Genomic DNA, 22,271 nt, shown 5'->3' with positions numbered 1-22,271 from the left:
ATACCAGAAACCAAAACCAACCAACCAAACAAGAAACTGTACTTCTGACAGAGATCATATTTATGTTGACATGATCATAAATCTCTATTAAGCAGCGATTATAACTGTACCTTAAAGAAAATCCTAACAATATCATGAACACACTGCCCATTAAAACACTTCCCATGACCCTTCTGCATTTTTTTCTTTAGAAAACATACTTTCAGTAGAACAGAATCAAAATAAGGGACATCAGTCTAAAAAGCAACACGCTCTTAGAAAAACTATCTAAAAGAATACAGAGGAATTGCTTATTTTTTGGTTTTCAAGGTCCTATTGCAGAAACAATGTTACGTTTGTGACAGATTATAGTCAGGACATTGAAAGCACTGGCGCACCAAGGGGTGGGAGCGTAAAGGGTAAGGGGCCCAGTCCATGATGAGGGAACGAGATGGACTTTGCACAGTAAACACACAATGCGATATACAGACGATGCATCACAGAATTACACACTTGAAACCTATATAATTTCATTAACTCATGTCACCCCAATAGATTTAATTTAAAAAGTTAGAGAAACAGCGATGTTTAATACATACACAGTCTTTTCCGAAACTGTCTGTGCCACCAGCTCATAGATTTGGGCTCCATTGTCTGACATGGAGATGACAAAAAAAGCTTTGTTATCTAGAAAAAAAAAAAGATAAAAATGCCTCACAGTGTGACCCACAGAGGCCATTTCTAGGCTCTGGTACTATTTTGCATCTTAGTTAGGTAAAGGTTACATGTGTTCACTCTGTAAACATGTGTTTACTTCATGAAAATTCACCAAGCTACACACTTAAAACTTTGTACAACAGACTGTGTTCTACTGTGTTTAAATACTGCTACAAAGCAAAGATGATAAACACTAGCACAGACTCCACAGTAATTCACTAGAAATAATTAGTCAAAGTGCCTAAATTTACCCTGCTATCATGGAGCTAATGAGTTTTAAACGGGATCTCATTGTCAATATCATCTTATCTAATAAAGAGGGAACGTGCAAATTGATCATCAAACCCTAACGGCCAAGATGGCTGCGCCCACAGCAGAGGCCGAGTTCCTGTAATTATCCTTAACGAGCAATCATCAGGGACCTGAGGCTGCATGGTGCTGTGTCAGGACAGGAGACCTTAAGCTGCGGCCCTTGCCTGGTGGGGCTTGACAAGGGACTTCAGGCCGCACCCCCTCTGCCTGGCAGGGCTTAACGGGGGACCTCAGGCCATGCCCCCTGCCCATGGGGCTTGACGGGAAACCTCAAGACGCGCCCCCTGCACCAGTGCCAGGCCAGGGGACCTGTGGCTGTGCCCCCAGCCCAGTGGGGTTTGATGGGGACCTCAAGGCATGTCTCCTGCCCCACCCTGGGCTGGGGAACCTGAGGCTGTGCCCCTGCTTGGCGGGGCTTGATGGGGGAACCTCAGGCCGTGCTCCCTGGCCCGGGCCAGGGGATCTCAAGACACACCCCCTGGCCCAGGCTGGGGGACCTCAGGCTGCACCCCACACCCCAGCGCCGGGCCAGGCGACCTGAGACTGCGCCCCACACCCGGCAGGGCTTGACGGGGATGGGGCCAGCTGGGCCTGGATCTAGCCCAATGGGGGTGTGGCTGGCCGGGTCTGGGTCTTGCGTGATTTCGAGGTGCACGTGGGTGGGTGGGGACTTGACTCTGGTTCCCATGGTGTGCCCCAGACTGTGACAGGAGGAAGATTTTCATATACATTTTACTAATTTTCTTTCATCTGACACTTCTATTATAGAGAAAAGGCAAATAGCAATATTAAAATATTTCCTCTAATTTCCTTTTAATGTGCATGAATTTTGTGCACTGGGTCACTAGCTAATATATAATTTGCTAACTTAAACTGATTTCAAAAATCTAAACTACACCCATCTCTTGAGGTTTTGCCCCTTTCCCTACCAAATCAAAAAACATACCACTCAAATGAAAGCCTTTTGTCTATCAATGATTTGAACATGGAATAAAAGATCAAAGTAATATGCAGAAAATTTTCAAATGCAGAAAATTGCTCAGAGAGTCTGGGTGTCCTAATTTGGGAGTATAAACTCTTAATCCACTTTCCAAGCAGTAAATAAATATCATTTAATTTGTATAAGAATATGAAAAGAACAAAACTTTATGCCAGCTGTTCTATGTAAATAACACTAAATATCTTACACAACTTTATCATGAACCTGAAGGTTAGCAACACTCAGCAGACATCCTCACCTGTGGCCACCTGTCGAACCAGCACTGTATTCAGCTTAATGACAGGGCTGAATGTGTGCTTGCTATCAGCTGTGGATGCCAGAATCTTACTGTGACACCGTAACACCAGCCTATCATCCTGCTTTTGTAGCAACACAAGGATGTCTTCCAGCAGCAATGTGTACAGATCTAGAGATAAAAACACAGGGATGGGTGATTAGTACAGAAACTGAGACATGTTTTATAAATTTTATAAAAATTCAACAGAGAAATTTTCTGGGGGAAAAAATGGCCTCCAATATCCTGAAGTATCAGCCTGACAAAAAATCAAAAAGCAACAGTTCCTCAACACAGCCTCATGATCCAAAAGCCCAGACTCACACAGATGCATGGATGATGGAGACAGGACTGAATCATGACAGTTTCCTGTTTCACCCCCACACGAACAAGTAACACACTTCACAGATAATAAAACCACAGAAGCATATCTCCTGTAAGTGCATGAATAACACAAAGTAGCAATGCTAACTGCTGTAACTGAAAATTGTAAATGGTTCTCTCTTCTAAGAAACTTTCCTGAGATTAAAAATGGCAGCAGAGTAGGAAGATGCTGCGTGGTCAACCTCCCAGGAACAAGCTGGCATTACAACTGAAATACAAGAAGGCTTCCTGAATAATCAACAGAAAACTCATAGGAAAGAACCCTGATACCCAAGGACCGAAAGTGGAGCCGGCATACAGACTGGTAGGAGGGGCACAGACGTGACCCACAGAGGGGAACTGAAGTCCCAGAGAGAGATCTCAGCCGGTGGTGGTGGGGGGGGAGGTGCCACTGTGAATTCTGGGATCTAATCCCAGAGCTGGGCTCCCCAGCAGAGAGCACCAAACTGAGGAAGGTATCCACATAATATCAAGCTGTGAAAAGCAGTGGGGTGCTGTCTGCCAGGGAGTGGCAGCTGAAAGTTCAGGCACCCTCTTAAAGGGCCAAGGCACAAACATTCCCTATGGAGCCACCCACCTTGTGCTCTGGCAGAGGGAGGGTAAAGTGGACTGGAGCTGTGAGAGCAGAAGCCAGCACTGGGGGTTTGGGGGTCAGAGCTCAGAAGGCAGACACCCCAAGTCTCCTTGGCCAGTCATTCCCTCACACAGCCACATAGACATCTGCCTTGCCTGGGGGAATAGACATCTGCCTTGCCTGGGGGGATAGACATCTGCCTTGCCTGGGGGAAGACAGTTGACACACCCTATTGGAAAACACCTTGCCCTGAGGCCGCTTAAGAGATTAAAAGTAACAATTCCAAGGAGTAGCAGCTGCTTGTGTAGCCCGCCCCCATCCAAGGAACAGCAGCCTCCTGATCACCACACCCTCTGTCTGAGGAAAAGCAGCTGTGTGTGAAGCCTCCCCTACCAGCCAGAGGAGCCACCACAACTGTGAAGAGCACCCACAAGAGGAGCTGCTACCAACTGAGGAGCAGCTGCTACCACAACCCTCCGAGGAGCAACCACAGCCCGAGGAGCCACTGCCACCCAAGGAGCAGCCACTGAACAACTCAACATCTAGATATGGAGGTACGATCAAACATGGGTAGACAAAGAAACCCCCAAAGGAAAGAAAAGGAGGACTCGCCAGAAAAGCAGCTAAGTGATACAGAGGCATGCAACATGACAGAAAAAGAATTCAGATTAAGGGTCCTAGAGTGCAAAAATCAGATGGAGGAAAAAATCAACAACTTATGCAAGAAGCAAGAAGAAACAGATGAAAAAAAATCAATAAATTATGTAAGAACCAAGAAGAAATGAAGAGTGATATAGCTGCAATAAAAAACACCATTGAAAGTTTCAACAGCAGACTAGGAGAAGCGGAGGACCGAATTAGCGAATTAGAAGATAGGGAAACAAAACACACCCAAACTGAACAGCAATTGGAGAAAAACATTAAAAGACAGGAATTATGGGACAACATGAAACGAAACAACATACGAATAACAGGGGTGCCAGAACAACAGAAAGAGGAACAAGGGTTAGAAAACCTATTTGAAGAAATAATATCAGAAAACTTCCCAGAGGTGGTGGGGGGGGGAATCACACAAGCACAGAGAGTCCCAAACAAGGTGAACCCAAAAAGACCCACACCAAGACACATCATAATTACCCTGGCAAATGTTCAGGACAAAGAGAGAATCTTAAAGGCTGCAAGAGAGAGACAGAAAGTTACATTCAAGGGATCTCCCATTAGATTATCAAATGATTTCTCAACAGAAACACATCAGGCCAGAAAAGAATGGACAGAAATTTACAAAGTGATGCAAAACAAAGGACTGAATCCAAGAATACTCTATCCAGCAAGGCTATCATTCAAAATTGAAGGGGAAATAAGAAGCTTCACAGACAAAAAAAGGCTAAGGGAGTTTATCACCACCAAGCCAGCAATGCAAGAAATGCTAAAGAGACTGGTGTAAAAAGAAGAAATAAAAAACTCAGAAAGAAAACAGCCACACAAAAAAAGAAATGGCTACAAACAAGTACCTTTCAATAATAACTTTAAACATAAACGGACTAAATGCTCCAACCAAAAGACATTGAGTGGCTGAATGGATAAAAAAACATGACCCATACATTTGCTGTCTACAAGAGACCCACTTCAGAAGAAGGGACTCACACAGACTGAAAGTGAAAGGATGGAAAAATATCTTTCAGGCAAATGGAAATGAAAAAAAAGCTGGGGTAGCAATACTTATATCGGACAAAATAGACCTCAAAGTGAAGGCCATAACAAGAGATAAGGAAGGCCACTTCATAATACTAAAGGGATCAATACAACAAGAAGATATAACCCTGATAAACATATATACCCAATGCAGGAGCACCCAAATACATAAAAAAACTCCTGGGAGATATCAAAGGAGAGATTGACAACAATAGAATCATAGTAGGAGACTTTAATACACCACTGACATCACTGGATAAATCCTTTAGACAAACAATCAGCAAAGAAACAGCAATCCTAAATGACTCACTAGATCATATGGACTTAATTGACATCTTCAGAACACTTCACCCCAAAGCCACGGAATATACATTCCACTCAGGTGCTCATAGGACATATTCAAAAATAGACCACATATTGGGTCACAAGCAAAGTCTCCCCAAATTCAAGAAGATTGAAATCATACCAAGCATCTTCTCAGACCACGATGGCATAACATTAGAAATAAACTACAATAAAAACAACCCAAAATACTCAAACACTTGGAAGCTGAATAGCATGTTATTAAATATTGATTGGGTTACCAATGAGATCAAAGAAGAAATTAAAAACATCCTGGAAACTAATGACAATGAAAACACAACAATCCAAAACCTTTGGGACACAATGAAAGCAGTCCTGAGACGGAAGTTTATAGCTCTACAGGCCTATCTCAACAAACAAGAAAAAATGGTAGTAAATCATCTAAATCTACATCTCAAAGAATTAGAAAGAGAGCAACAAGAAAGCCCAGAGTAAGCAGAAGGAAGGAGATGATAAAGATTAGAGCAGAAATAAATGATATAGAGACCAAAAAAACAATACATAAAATCAATGAAACCAAGAGCTCGTTCTTTGAAAGGATAAACAAGATTGACAAACCTCTAGCCAGGCTCACCAAGAAGCAAAGAGAGAGGACCCAAATGAACAAAATCAGAAACGATAGAGGCGAAATAACAACAGACCCCACAGAAATACAAATGATTGTTAAAAAATACTGTGGACAGCTCTACTCCAACAAACTAGACAACCTGGAGGAAATGAACAAATTCCTAGAAAAATACAACATTCCAAAACTCAATCAGGAAGAATCTAAAAATCTCAATAGGCCAATAACTATGGAAGAAATTGAAGCAGTCATCAAAAAGCTTCCAGCAAACAAAAGCCCAGGACCAGACAGTTTCACAGGGGAGTTTTACCAAATATTCAAGGAAGAACTAAAACCTATCCTCCTCCGACTACTACAAAAAATTCAAGAGGAAGGAACACTTCCAAGCTCATTCTATGAAGCCAGCATCACCCTAATACCAAAACCAAGTAAAGACAACACAATGAAAGAGAATTACAGGCCAATATCCCTCATGAACATAGATGCCAAAATCCTCAACAAAATCTTAGCAAATCGGATCCAGCAGATCATACACCACGACCAAGTCGGATTTATCCCAGGGATGAAGGATGGTACAAATCTGCAAATCAATAAACGTGATGCATCACATAAACAAATTGAGAGATAAAAACCACACAGTCATATCAATTGATGCAGAAAAAGCATCTGACAAAATCCAACACCCATTTTTGATAAAAACTCTCAGCAAGGTGGGAGTAGAAGGATCATACCTCAACATAATAAAAGCCATATATGACAAGCCCACAGCCAACATCATACTCAATGGACAAAAACTAACACCATTTCCCCTAAGAACAGGAACAAGACAGGGATGCCCACTCTCACCATTTCTGTTCAACATAGTACTGGAAGTATTAGCCATTGCAATTAGACGACAAGAAGAAGAAATAAAGGCATCCAAATTGGAAAAGAGGAAGTCAAACTGTCCTTATTTGCAGACGACATGATATCATACATACAAAACCCTAAAGACTCCATCAAAAAACTACTAGACTTAATACATGAATTTGACAATGTAGCAGGATACAAACTTAACCCCAAGAAATCAATGGCATTTCTATTCACCAATAGTGAACTTTCAGAAAGAGAGACTAAAAAGACAATCCCATTTACCATCGCACCAAAAAAATTAAGCTACCTAGGAATAAACTTAACTAAAGAGGTAAAAGACCTCTACTCAGAAAACTACAAGATGTTGAAAAAAGAGATAGAGGAAGACATAAACAGATGGAAGAACATACTGTGTTCATGGATTGTTAGAATCAACATCATTCAAATGTCCATACTACACAAAGGAATCTACAAATTCAATGCACTTCCCATTAAAATACCAACGGCATATTTCACAGATCTAGAACGAACTCACCAAAAATTCATCTGGAATAAAAAAAGACCCCGAGTAGCTGCAGCGATCTTGAGAAAGAACAAAGTAGGTGGGATCTCAATACCAGATATCAAGCTGTATTACAAAGCCACTGTTCTCAAAACTGCCTGGTACTGGCAAAAGAACAGACATATAGATCAATGGAATAGAATAGAGAGCCCAGAAATCGGCCTGAACCAATATGCTCAATTAATATTTGACAAAGGAGGCAAGAACATACAATGGAGTCAAGATAGTCTCTTCAATAAATGGGATTGGGAAAATTGGACAGATACATGCAAGAAAATGAAACTTGACCACCAACTTACACCATACACAAAAATAAACTCAAAATGGATAAAGGACTTAAATGTACGACGAGAAACCATAAAAATTCTAGAAGAATCCAAAGGCAACAAAATCTCAGACATATGCTGAAGCAATTTCTTCACTGATACAGCTCCTAGGGAGAAAATGAACAAATGGGACTACATCAAAATAAAAAGCTTCTGCACAGCAAAAGAAACCATCAAGAAAACAACAAGAAAGCCCACTGCGTGGGAAAACATATTTGCCAATGTCATATCTGATAAGGGCCTAATCTCCAACATTTATAGGGAACTCATACAACTTAACAAAAGGAAGATAAACAATCCAATCAAAAAATGGGCAAAGGACCTAAATAGACACCTTTCAAAAGAGGACATTCAGAAAGCCAAGAGACATATGAAAACATGCTCAAAGTCACTAATCATCCGAGAGATGCAAATCAAAACAATGAGGTACATCTCACATCTGTCAGACTGGCAATCATCAACAAATCAACAAACGACAAGTGCTGGAGAGGATGTGGAGAAAAAGGAACACTTGTGTACTGCTGGTGGGAATGCAGACTGGTGTAGCCACTATGGAAGACAGTACGGAGCTTCCTCAAAAAACTAAAAATGGAACTCCCATTTGACCCTGTGATCCCACTTTTAGGAATATATCACAAGAAACCAGAATCACCAATCAGAAAGGATATATGCACCCATATGTTCATAGCAGCACAATTCACCATAGCTAAGATCTGGAAACAGCCTAAGTGCCCATCAGTAGATGAATGGATTAGAAAATTGTGGTACATCTACACGATGGAATACTATGCTGCTGTAAAAAAGAAGGAACTCTTACCATTTGCAACGGCATGGATGGAACTGGAGAGCATTATGCTAAGTGAAATAAGCCAGTCAGTGAAGGAAAAATACCACATGATCTCACTCATTCATGGATAACAAAGACCATTATAAACTTATGAACAATAATGGATACAGAGGCAGAGCTGCCTTGAGCAGACTGTCAAACTGCAGCGGGAAGGCCGGGGAGGGTAGGGGGGCAAGAAAGGGGGGGGGTAAGAGATCAACTGAAGGACTTACATGCATGCATATAAGCATAACCAATGGACATAAGACACTGGGGGGTAGGGGAGGCCAGAGGATTGTCAAGAGTGGGGGAAAAAAGGAGACATATGTAATACCCTTTGTAATACTTTAAGCAATAAAACAATTAAAAAAATAAATAAAAGATAATATGATATCAATAGAAAAAAAACAACAACTTTCCTATTATTTTCCTTTCTTCACTCTCCCCAAAACTGACAGACATTAGACCTACCAATAGTTTTATCTCTATTCACCTTCCAAACCAATGGTCCTTCATGAATCATCTTCCTTTTTGTTAAATCCAAATTCTGTCAAAATAAAAAGAATTATACAGAAATTCTTTCTAAGTTCTTAGTGAGGTAATATTTTAGTCTCTTTTCAAGAAGTTCTTTTTTTTTTAAATATATTTTATTGATTTTTTACAGAGAGGAAGGGAGAGAGATAGAAAGTTAGAAACATCGATGAGAGAGAAACATCGATCAGCTGCCTCTTGCACACCCGCCACTGGGGATGTGCCCGCAACCCAGGTACATGCCCTTGACCGGAATCGAACCTGGGACCCTTCAGTCCGCAGGCCGACGCTCTATCCACTGAGCCAAACCGGCTTCGGCTTCAAGAAATTCTTAATACAGACAGTCCTCGGGTTATGTCTGACTCGACATATGTCATTTCGTGGTTATGTCGCCATCTCTCATTTATTTATATTTAAAAAAAGTTCCGTCATTTTGACATATGTACATATGTGCTTTATATTTTTTATTATTTATTTACCACAAGTAAAGGTCAGAAATTGTTATCTTTCTTTTAAATTTATTTTACCATTTCACTTCATTACTGCTGTGTATGTGCTCCATGTGAGTGACATAGGTGCTTATGTAGGTGGGTTCCGATTTACGGCAAAAATCGTGTTACGCTGTGCCGGAGGAACGGATCTCCGTCGAAACCCGAAGACCTACTGTATAAAAATACCACTTACATTCACTATTATTGATATCTGTCAACTACTGAAAATGAAATAAACAGTAAGGTCAAGTAAGCTGCATAACATTTTCTAAAAAAACTCTCAGAAGTGCTGCCTTCTAAATCTCTCTCAACAGATGACCCAGCTTATGAAAGTGAAGCTGTGAGCATTCAGCCATCAGATTCTCACCATCCCTGCATTTTCTATCAATAACCAGATGAGGATGTTGCTAAGCTGGTCTGTAAGACGCCTCTAGTCCCAGGTTCTGGTGGCAAGGGAACGTCTAAGGAGCAGCACTCAGGCTCGCTCTCGGGAGGAACGGTGGCGTCGGAGAGTCGCCTTTAGCATAAGCAGCTCTAGGAAAACCTCGCTCTCTGGCCGGGGATAAGCACAAGCATGCTTGTTGGTAAATTGCTATATATGACACGGAAGTTTTAACAGCCACCAAATTAATCTGCCAAAACAACCAACAGTGAAACAATGTAAGAAAGATTTAAAATCCTAAATAGTGATTAACAGAAAGGCCGCATGTACCAGAGTGACAATTAATAAATATTTCCCTATCATTTGCATAATGGTTTCAACTTTCTGAGGAACTTCATGGAAAAATAATTACCTTGCTTCACTCAATAATCTGGAAAGTTCCCATAGCAAACAGCCCTATTCTTACTCAAACTGTACAACACAATAATATAACCTAACAAGTAATGTTTTTTCGTCTCTTGCAAATTTTTATCAAAAAAGTTTCCCATAGAAAACATTCCTTAGTGCAGTGGTTCTCAACCTTCTGGCCCTTTAATACAGTTTCTCATGTGGTGACCCAACCATAAAATTATTTTCGTTGCTACTTCATAACTGTCATGTTGCTACTGTGATGAGTCGTCATGTAAATATCTGATATGCAGGGTGGTCTTAGACGACCCCTGTGAAAGGGTCGTTCGACCACCAAAGGGGTCGCGACCCACAGGTTGAGAACCGCTGCCTTAGGGGCAGACTACACAAAGCAGCCCCCAGGGACACAGCGTTCAGAAGGAAGAACGGAGCCTGGAGCAGTGATTTCACGGTCCAGGTCACTGCCGACCATGTCTCACCCGGAGCTCCTCCACGTCTGGGTACTCGGACAGCTTCAGGCTGGAGGTGTCAAGGCGGCGCTGATAATCCTCTAAACGCTGAGAAGCAGACGGGACAGAGCAAAGGTTACTGCTGCGGAGCTCAAAGCCTTCCCTGCTCCTAAGTCACACGGCACTGACTGAGCTCTGTGCGATACCAGACAGACGGACGCTCCATCTTCCTTCAGTTCTCCTTGGGCTTTGAGAGCTCTCCTAGCTCCTGTCTTACCTCTGGCTGTTCTTCAATCTTTTCGGACTCACAAGCTGGTATTTGTTTTCTGAGCATGTAAACCAGTGGTTCCCAAACTTATTTGGCCTACTGCCCCCTTTCCAGAAAAAATATTACTCAGCGCCCCCTGGAAATTAATTTTTTTTAAATTTTAATAGCAATTAAACAGAAAGATATATGTATTAATGTTTCTACCTTTTTCGTAAAATATAGTAAAGAAAGGTGTAAATTAGAAACATTGAAGTTTGAAATTATGAAACTATTTATTGAACTCAGAATAGAAAGGTAATATAAAAAAAGTTAAAACAAATGCCCCTGTGGCCCTCACTGCCCCCCTGGATCGCTGCAGCGCCCACCAGAGGGTGGCAGCGCCCACTTTGGGAATCACTGATGTAAACCATGTACATGACACACAATTCAGAAGCTGCTGCAAGGCACAGAGTAAAAAGTAGGTCTCCCCCACCCTGCTTGCTTGCCTCTCCACCCCAATGTGCTCTAAAGGAATGCCCATTTCTTGGGCAGCCTGTAAGAAAAATTCTAAGCAAATAGAATACATGCGTATGCTTGTCTCTGTACATGTTGTGTGTATATATCCTTCAACAAAAGACATGGTAGCCTAATATATTTATATACACTTTTCTATATGTACATATCACTCATCAATGGATCTCGGACACTGTCCCACATTAGCCTATATAGAAAGAAACAGCGGTCTCATATTTTTAGTGACTGCATGGTATTCAACTCTGAATGAACTATAGCTCATTACTGAAGGAAATGCAGGTTACTTCAAATCTTCTAACAAACAACACTGCAATAAAATGGCCTTAACATATACTTTTGTCCACATGTGTAGATACAACTACAGAATAAATTTCTAAAGGAAGAACTGTTAGCTCAAAGGGTACATGCATTTTCCCCAAGATTATAAAATTCTCAAATACACAGAACAGTTTGACTGTGTACAGTGATTACCTAGATGCCTCCCACCTACATTCTACAAATAACACTTGCTTTTGTTTGTCATATACCCGTCCTTCTAGTCATCCTCATCCCTCTATCCATCAATCCACTTTGTATTTTGCATGCATTTCAAAATAAATTGCAGACACAGGACACTTTACCTCTAAACATTTTAGCATTCCTGGTATAAACAAGAATTCAATATTTCTTTACAGTTCTTTTTATAAACTAAAATCTACAAACAGCGACATGCACACATCTTAAATGTAGCTTTCCATACGTTTTACAAACGCAAGTGCACCTGTGCAAACTCTATCAACTTATAAAATGCCGCTGCTCTCATATTTTCCTAATCAGTGTCTGTCCCCACATGCCCAGTGACAACCACCTTTCTGGCTTTCCCCCCATTGATTAGTTTATCCTGTTCTGGAAGTTTACATACATAGAATTATAAGTATATACTCTTCTTTTTCTTTTATCCTCATCCAAGCATATGTTTTTATTGGTTTTAGAGAGAGAGAGGAAGAAGGGATGGGGGTGGGAGGGAGAGAGAGACAGCGAGAGATAGAAACCTCGATATGAGAAAGAAACATCCATTGGTTGCCCCCCATACTTGCCCCAGCCGGGGAATAAACCCGCAACCTAGTTCAGTAATCAAACCGGCAACCTTTTGGAGTGTGAGAGACACCCTAAACAATTGACTACCTGTGTGTGCCCTTTCGTGTCTGGATTCTTTCTCTGGAATGTTTGCGAGGTTCATCCATGCTTCCTTCAGCAGGCCCTTCCTTTTTATTGCTAGTATTATTTTCTTTTATGGTTACACCACATTTGGTTAATGTTATAGACAATGTTATAAGTCTCTGGGCATAAATTCATTTCTCTTGGGTAAATAATTAGGAAAAGAATGGCTGGGTCAAAGGATATATGAATATGTGTATTTTTAATTTACATAAGTATTGCCCTCTGGCGTTTGATTATTTTTTACTCGAATCACACACTGGCAAGTTCCCATTTTGCTATCGCCTCACCAATAGAGTCATCATCATATTCAGTTCCTAAAGATTACATCCAGGTCCACAGACTCAGGAGGCCTCTGTGCGCTTGTGTCTGATCTTCGGTCCAGTGCGCTGAGAGCTGGGCCCATGAAGCCAACTGCTTACTGTGCATGTTCCCTGATGTCTCAAATGAACTCAGTCTTCCTCCACTCATCCCAAATGTGCAAGTCAGAGACCTTGGTTTATTCCTCACATTCTCTCTCTTCAAATCCTTCTCTAAGTCAGGCAACACACTCTGTCAATTCCATCTTCTAAATACTTCTCTAAGCCTAGCACCGCTTGGAGCACCGGCATCGTCCTGGGCACTGAGACCCGTGAGCTCTTGCATCCGTTCTCGTCCCCCTTCAGCCCTTTCTCCAGAGTAGATGGCTGATACTTATAAAGTGAAAACCCGAGCAGGCCCCTCTCCTTCTTGAACGTCTATAATGAAGCCCTATTGCTCTTAGAATAGAAACGTTTCTAAACAGGGTCTACAGCAAGCATGTCAAACTCCCAGCCGGCAGGCCGCATGCCTCAGCCCGCAGGCCATGAGTCTGATATGCTTGGTACAGAGCCCTGCATGATATGGCCCATCCCCACTGCACCTCATTTCATGCCACTATGACTTGCGTTTCATCATGATAAACACAATAATCTCATCTTTAAGTTCCTCAAACAGACCATGCTTTTTTTTTTTTTTAAAGTTTTGTTTTGTTTTTTTAATTGGAGAGAGAAGAAGGGAGAGGGAGGGATAGGAACATCTGAGAGAGAAACATAGATCCAGCCCGCAGCCCCGGTCCTGTGCCCTGACCGGGAATCCACCCAGCGGCCTACACTCCTAGCATCCTGAAATTCTCCGTCATTGAAGTTATCAACATTGACATAAAACACTTGCACTTTGATCTGCTCAATGACATTCCGTCCTGCTAGAAAAAAGCTCAGTGTGGGCCAGCACTGTGCTCACTTTTTAATCTCTCTGTGCCCTACACTCAGCACCCACAGATGCTCCACGGTCACTGAATCCATGAATGGACAAGCAAACACGCAGCTGGAGATGCTCGAACAGTCAGCCAGAACTCTCATACTCTGCCCAAAGTGACCCAGACCCACCGACGATGTGAAGCTAACGAACGTCCACCCTGCAGTTATGCAGTGAGGTTTTCAATTACTATTTCACAGATTCCAGGTGATGCTAATTTAATATTCTCACTATGCCATCCTCTATCTTTTTGCTTTTCCCTTCTTACCTGCTTGTTTTCTGCTTCCTTGACAGCCTGATTTACATAATTTAAGATCTGACGACAGTGATCAGCTGCTTTCTTCACCTTCTCCCTTTCTGTTGGCCACTCTAAACAAGGGCAAAAATCCAAATGTCAATGGAGGAAATCAGAAAAAAGTGTGTGTGTGTGTGTGTGTATCCTATCTAATAATAACCATGGTAATTGACCATACCTTCACTACACCTCCCACTGGCTAATCAACACAATATGCAAATTAATCGCCAACAAAGATGGCGGCTAATTTGCATACTACAGGTAGGGTGGTACAGCGCAGCTGCCAGCGTGAGCCGCCATCCTGGGCCGCAGGCCAGCCCCAGAAGCTGGTGATCGGGGGGAGATGGGGGTCCCCTGCCCAGGCCTGACACCTCTGGCGGAGGCATTAGGCCTGGGCAAGGGGCCGATCCAGCGATCGGAGGGTGATGGGGGTCGACGCCTCTGGCCGAGGTGTCAGGCCTGGGCGAGGGCAGAGCCGGTGATCAGGGGGGGTGGGAGATGGGGGTCCCCTGCCCAGGCCTGAAGCCTGGGCCAGAGGCATCAGGCCGGGGCAGGGAGCAGAGCCGGTGATGGGGGGGGGAGATGGGGGTCCCCTCCCCAGGCCTAACGCCTCTGGCTGAGGCATCAGGCCTGGGCAAGGGGCTGATCCTGTGATCGAAGGGTGATGGGGGTCGACACCTCTGGCCGAGGCGTCAGGCCTGGGCGAGGGCGGACCCAGTGATTGGGGGGAGAGAGGGTCCCCTGCCCAGGCCTGAAGCCTGGGCCAGAGGCATCAGGCCTGGGGGCGGGTGGGGGCCAAGCCGGCGATTGGTGTGAACTACAGAGGAAACACCTTTTCTGACCAATCACTGGCTTAGCTCCCTGTATGCCACTGGTAATATTCTTAGTAACTTGGGTAATAAGAATCCAAAAAGGTGATCTAGGGTTTTTCCACCATACTCCTGGTGAAAAAAACGAAGGTCTGCTGCTGGAGGGTTAAGAAATGTCATATCCTGCCCTAGCCCGTTTGGCTCAGTGGATAATGGCTTGGCCTGCTGATGGCAGGGTCTGAGTTCAATTCTGACCAAGGGCATGTACCTAGGTTGAAGGCTCCTCCCTGGCCGGGGCCCAGGGCAGGGCTCATGCAGGAGGCAACCAATCAAAGTGTTCCTCTCACTTTGATTTTTCTCTGTCTTTCCCTTTCTCTTCCATTCTCTAAAAATCAATGAAAACATATCCTCAGGTGAGGATAAAAAGAAGTAATAAAGAAATTATTAATATATGAAAGACACATCTTAAAATGCCTAAAGAAAGTTGTCCTCTTTTTACGGTGAAGGGACTGGAGCCCATGTTGATGAAAAACCTTGCTGGCTGCGGTGACTGGCAGTGGCTGCAGCAGCGGGGTGATGGGGCTGGTGCCTTCCCCTGATCAGCCCGGTCACCTCCCACAAAGGGAGGCCAGACTGCGGCTTAGGCCCTATCCCCAAGGGGAGCAGGGAGCGGGCCTAAGCCATCACTAGGACATCCCCTGAGGGCTCCCAGTATGTGAGAGGGGGAAAGCTGGGCTGACGGACACCCCTTCCCCAGTGCACAAATGTCATGCACCGGGCCCCTAGAATATGTGTGTGTGTGTGTGTGTGTGTGTGTGTGTGTGTGTGACTAAGCAATCGCTACGATGAAATGACCGGTCACTATGATGCACACTGACCACCAGGGACAGACGCTCAACACAGGAGCTGCCCCCAGCCCACAGGCCCCGATCACCTGATTGGGGCCAGGCCGCGGGCTGGGACAGGGAACAGGGGTGGGTGGCAGATGTGGCCCCTTTCCCAGGGGGGCCGAGGGCTGGAGGTCAACTTCCCAGGTCCCTTCCCCTGTCTGGCAGGCCCCAATCGGCCTGCTGCCTGCCTGCTGTGGTGGCCTCCCCCACCACCCCTGGCCAGCAGGACCCGATCACCTGAACAGGGCCTGCCAGCCAACCTCCCAGTTCCTCCCCCGGGCCGGCAGGTCCCAATTGCCCAATCAGGGCCAGGCCTCGGGCTGGGACAGGGAACTGGGGGTGGGTGGCAGTGGATGTGGGCAGCGAGAGGAGGAGGAAGAGGGGTAGGTAGGGAACCGCTTGGCTTCCTCCATCGCCGGGGGCAACTCAAGCCTCCTGCTCGCTCCAGCTCTGTGGCCACTGCCATCTTAGTTGGGTTAATTTGCATACTCGCTCCTGATTGGCTGGTGAGTGTAGTGGAGTGACAGAGTGATGGTTAATTTGCATGTTTTTCTTTTATTATATAGGATTTTGCTCTAGGATTTGGGAACCTTCAGGCACCAGAATGCTCTGAGAGACGTTTGTAGTTTTGTTGCTACGCTTTTGAATTTCCATGAGTGCTGACCTGTGTACTTGGCAATGTTGTCCAAGAGGAGAGGGTACTTGGTGAGCCTCTGCATCTGGGTGGGAATGATGTCCTTCAGCTGCAGGCGCCGGCACAGTGGGTTACTCTCAGCATCCTGCATGAAAGGGAGGGGGGAAATGATCCTGGTTATTAGGAGGGCACCTATCATGGACCACATGTTCATTACATAAGTGTCTATAGCAGGGGTGGGCAAACTTTTTGACTCGAGGGCCACAATGGGTTCTTAAACTGGACCGGAGGGCCGGAACCAAAGCATGGATGGAGTGTTTGTGTGAACTAATATAAATTCAAAGTAAACATCATTACATAAAAGGGTACGGTCTTTTTTTTCAATGGTTTTATTCATTTCAAACGGGCCAGATCCAGCCCGCGGACCGTAGTTTGCCCACGGCTGGGCTATAGCATCACAGCCCTGGTAATTAAATAAAACTTACCACATGCTAAGACATACCACTGCCACACTACACTTGTTTCTCTTCATCACTAGACCAATGGCTTGTTATCTGTTTAAGCAACAACTTCGAGCATCCATAATCAACTCCAAGAATTACTTTCTTGGGATAACACAGTTTTATCTTCACATATTCAGAAACTCTACTTTCATGTGCTTATAACTGGCATTCCTACCGAACCAACTGAGCTGATATGCCGGCTGCCATCCCAAGGAGGCAGACCTGCAGTTGGTAAAGTGCCAGACAATAAAGCATTTGAGGCTTTGCAGGCCTTACAGTCTCTGCACAACTTTCAACTCTGCTGTTTTAGAACAACAGCAGCCAATATGTCAATGAATGAACGTGGCGATGTGTATTAGAAGTTCTGAGATGGCCCCCACATTCCCTCTGGTGCCCACACCTGTATAGTCCCATTCCCGTGCTGTGGCCAGAACCTGGCGTCGGGTGGGACAGCACAGCTCGGACTGGGCTACTACAGGGGGACTTCTGAAGTCTGTCGTAGGTGAGGCTGGCTCATCAAAGGAGCCTTTATTTTAAAGAAAAGCTCCGTCAGGGATATGCATTCCTACTCGCCTGGAAGAAAGCAAACACTCACCTTCCAAACTGCCCACAGGGGCCATGAAGCAAACAGATACGGCATCGGCTAGGAGCCAAGACAACAGACGAGGATCTCAGCTATGCATTGACAAGGATGTGAATTCTGCTAACAAGTGGGCCTAGAAGAGGACCCCCAGCCCAGGTGAGAACTACAGGTGAAGGGAGGACCCAGCTGAACTACATGTCCTCCTCAACTCACACCAGGGCATCATGCACGGACAGTGTGTTACGTTCCTTTGCTTGTAGTAATTTACTATCTGGCAATAAAAAACTACCTGACTGTTTTCCAATAAAATGATTGACCAAAACAAGCAAGAGAATGGATATGGTCCCTGGGCTGTAGCTCACTGACCCTTGATCACTGCCCATGTATACCTCAATCGTATGGCTGCTGTTATGTTCTTCTCTGGGCTTGTTGTAAACCCATTTCTATGTTTTGATGATATTATTTTAATAGTGTGCATGGCCATTTCGGGACAATATCTCCATGGCAATGTGAACGTCTATGTCAAGTATTTTAATCATAAATATACTCTTTATTTTTCACCATCCCAAGATCATCTTTCTACCATCAGTAATTTAAGAGGGCAGTTATAGCTTTAAAAAGCATTCACATAGATATAGCCCTTGTGAAAGACAGGCTTAGACTCTACAATTGGTAAAACTATTTTTTCTCTCACAGTCACCCTAAACTCACCTGCACAAACGTCTGGAACCGAGAGTCCTTTTTCTGACGAGATTTGATCATTTCCAGGGCGAAGGGCTGGTTGCTGCAGAAGGTGGCGGCAGCGTGCTTCAGCTTCTCCTCCCCAGGCCCACTGAACTGCGCGAGAGACCAAGAACCGCCGGGGTGTGAGCTGACAGCAGGCCAAACACCGTGCGCGAGAGGACACAAGCCTTCAGGTATTTTAGTAAATATTCTCAGAAGACAAGAAACAAAGAACTTCACGTGCATGTGGAATATCCATGTTTCTCTATGAAAACATCTGATCCTGACATGGCCGAACCTTTCCTAATTACATTCTACTGGTTCTTCCTGTAGCCTGCACACTTACCCCTTTCCGGGCTATGCCGCTTACATACTATGCTAGACAGAAAGGTTGGCACTGGGGAATTATGAGACATAATCACGTAAGAGATTGTGAGTGGTAAACACACAGTACAACATACAGATGCTATGTCATAGAATTGTACACTTGAACCCTACATAATTTTATTAACCAATGTCACCCCAATAAATTTAATTAAAATAAATAAAATTTAAAAAAGTGTAAAAAAGACTGAGGTTACAATTTCATTTTCTTAGAATCTGACACCTTCACAAAAATGACTCTCTTATTGCTCCAGGAAGAAGATCCTGGCATTAGAGCTTGCTTTTGTACTCTGAAACCTAGGTCAGGTCAAAACTTTCCGGGGCACCAATGAAATTAAATCATCCACTATTTCACTTGTGTAGAGGTGAGACATCTATGCTGCACATCTCTCTTGTGGAAGATCCAAGGGCCTGCGAATTTCTTACTAAAAATTATACTTTTTTAAACTGGTATTTTTAATATATGAATTTAAGTTTGTATATGCCATAATTTTAAAGTTTCTGATGAAACACCTAACAAGTGCTTCAACTCCTAATAGGCACTGTTTTTTTTATAAAAAAAAACATTTTTCAAAATTTATTTCAGAGATGAAGGGAGAGGGGAGAGATAGAAACATCAATGATGAGAGGGAATCAGTGATCAGCTGCCTCCTGCACGCCCCCTACTGGGGATGAAGCCCACACCTCAGGCATATGCCTTAACTGGAATCTAACCTGGGACCCTTCAGTCTGCAGGCTGGCGCTCTATCCACTGAGCCAAACCAGCTAGGGCTAGAGCGCTCTTATAAGTAGAGGTCAAATAAATTTTCATAACCAGGTTTATATTTGTAATAATTGCTTTCATGATTTACAAATAAACTTTTCATATACTCTTCCCTTTAAAGCCATATTTTCAAAAGTTTGTACATGAAGATATTTTGTTAAAAATCCCTTTGTAGTGCATGTGCAGATAAATTCAGAGTATTTTTTCAACTAGGACACATACAAGTGGAATTGTAATCGGGGATAACTAGTGGCTCGGTGCATGAAATTTTTTAAAAAATATATTTTGTTGATTTTTTACAGAGAGGAAGGGAGAGGGATAGAGAGTTAGAAACATCGATGAGAGAGAAACATTGATCAGCTGCCTCCTGCACACTCCCCACTGGGTATGTGCCTGCAACCCAGGCACATGCCTTGGCCGGAATCGAACCTGGGACCCTTGAGTCCACAGGCCGACGCTCTATCCACCGAGCCAAACCAGTTAGGGTGCGGTGCATAAAATTTGTGCACTTGGGGGGGGGAGTCCCCCAGCCTTGCCTGTGCCCTGTCACAGTGTGGGAGCCCCATGATCCATCGCCCCAAAGAGGTAGGCCTCTGTGAGCCTCACATCCCCAGGGCCAGCGCTGGGAACACGAGCCTCACATCCCCGGGGCTGACGCCAGGGGCAGCGACGCGAGCCTCCGCAAACCTCACACGGCAGAAGTTCCTGCCCCGTAGCTGCCTGCTCATTCACTTACTCGCTCATTCATTCGCTCACTCACTCATTCATTCACTCACTCACTCAGCAAACCCTCTCAGGTCCCTGGCACCAGGCCAGGCACTGAAGGTGAAGCAGGATAAGACAGAGCTATGTCCTCAAGATGTTAGTGATTCAGTAGGGCGAAGCAGGCACATGAACAAGGTAGTTGTATGCACAGACGCATTGTACTGGGTTCGGTGAGGGCTGTAACTAACGCCGACTTCGTTCTCTTGATAAAATGGGGCCTCGGGAGCCAGGCCACCCCAAGCCTGTAGGCCTGTGCTTAGGCCAGGAGTGGCCGGAGTCCCAGAACATGACAGAGGGTGCAGGTCAGGCTGAGGGGTCTGGCCCCATCCCTAACCCCCTTCCCCGAGTGCACAAATTTTTGTGCACTGGGCTACTAGTCCTATATAATAAACGACCGGTCACTATGATGTGCACTGACCACCAGGGGCAGACACTCAATGCAGGAGCTGCTCCCTGGTGGTCAGTGTGCTCCCACAGGGGGTGTGCTGCTCAGCCAGGCTCCTGGACTGTGAGAGGGCGCAGGCTGGGCTGAGGGATCCCCTGAGTGTACGAATTTCGTGCACTGGGCCTCTAGTACAGTCATAATAGGAGACTTTAACACCTGAATGTCATCAATAGATATATCTTCCAAACAAAAAAATCAACAATGTAAAAAAGATTTAAACGACACACTAGATCAGATGGATTTAATTGATATTTACAGAACGTTTCATCCCAAAGCTGCAGAATATACATTCTATTCAAGAACACAAGGAACATTCTCAAAGATAGACCACTGTTAGGACAGAAAATAATTCTTAACAAATAAAAGAAGACTGAAATCTTATATAGCATCTTCTTGAATCACAATGGCATGATACTAAAAATCAACTGTAATAAAAAAAAAAAAACCAAAACATTAAAACACATGGAGGCTAAATAGTATGTTATTAAACAACGAATGGGATACTAATATCAAACAAGAAATCAAAAACTACCTAAAAACAAATGAAAATGAACACATAACAACCCAAAAGCTATGGGCAGAGTGAAAACAATCCTGAGAGGAAGTTCATAGCATCACAGGCCGACCTCAAGAAGAACAATCTCAAGTAAACAATCTAACACTACACCTGGAGAATAAAAAGAACTCAACAAAAAATAAATACGAAAAACAAAATAAAAAAACAAACAAGAAAAGCCCAGAATAAGGGGAAGGAAATAATAAAGAGCAGAGCAGAAATAAGTAACATAGAGAATAAAAATAAAATACAAAAATCAATAAAACCAAGAGCTAGTTCTTTGAAAAGATAAGATTGATTAACCTTTAGCCAGACTCATCAAGAAACAGGCCCTAGCCCGTTTGGCTCAGTGGATAGAATGTCTGCAGACTGAAGGTTCCCAGGTTCCATTCCAGTCAAGGGCACATGCCTAGGTTGCTGCTTGATCCCCAGAGGGGGGCGTGCAAGGGCAGCCGATCATGATTCTCTCTCATCATTGATGTTTCTCTTTCTCTCTCTCTCTCTCCCTTCCTCTCTCAAACAAAGAGGACCCAAATAAATTGATCAAAGAGGTGAAGGAACAACTGACATCACAGAAATACAAAGGATTGTTAGAAAATACTATGAACAACTATATGACAACAAATAGAACAACCTAGGAGAAATGGACAAATTCCTAGAAACATACAATCTTTGAAAACTCTATCAAGAAAAATCTAGCAACCTGAATAGATGGATAACAACTAATGAAACTGAAGCAGTAACCAAAAAACTCCCAGCAAACAAAAGTCCTGGACCCGATGGCTTCACAAGCAAATTTAACCAACCTTTCAAAAAAGAACTAACACCCATCCTTCTCAACTATGTCAAAAAATTCAAGAGGAGGTATGACTCCCAAGCTTTTTTTTGGGAGGCCAGCATTATTCTAATTCCAAAGATGCTACAGAGAAAGAAAATTATAGGTCAAAATCCCTTATGAACATAGAGGCTAAAATCCTCAAG

General features: G+C 43.8%; 1 protein-coding gene across 1 annotated transcript in view; it reads right to left on the bottom strand.

Moving 5' to 3' along the window:
- The window catches only part of ARHGEF12 (Rho guanine nucleotide exchange factor 12), a 132,722-nt gene that overhangs the window by 9,324 nt on the left and 101,127 nt on the right, over positions 1 to 22,271 (bottom strand). Inside the window, exons 27-33 of the mRNA XM_081098582.1 lie at positions 18,366 to 18,491; positions 16,599 to 16,713; positions 14,209 to 14,309; positions 10,718 to 10,795; positions 8,898 to 8,973; positions 2,247 to 2,414; positions 579 to 666 (exon numbers count right to left, since the gene is read on the bottom strand). Coding sequence (XP_080954708.1) covers positions 579 to 666; positions 2,247 to 2,414; positions 8,898 to 8,973; positions 10,718 to 10,795; positions 14,209 to 14,309; positions 16,599 to 16,713; positions 18,366 to 18,491 — 752 coding nt within the window. The remainder of the gene's footprint in view (positions 1 to 578; positions 667 to 2,246; positions 2,415 to 8,897; positions 8,974 to 10,717; positions 10,796 to 14,208; positions 14,310 to 16,598; positions 16,714 to 18,365; positions 18,492 to 22,271) is intronic.

The sequence above is a fragment of the Myotis nattereri genome, assembly GCF_964212035.1.
Source record: "Myotis nattereri genome assembly, chromosome: 9".
Taxonomy (NCBI): Eukaryota; Metazoa; Chordata; class Mammalia; order Chiroptera; family Vespertilionidae; genus Myotis; species Myotis nattereri.
Note: the sequence above shows the minus strand (reverse complement) of the source record. Positions and strands in the feature narration are given on the sequence as shown.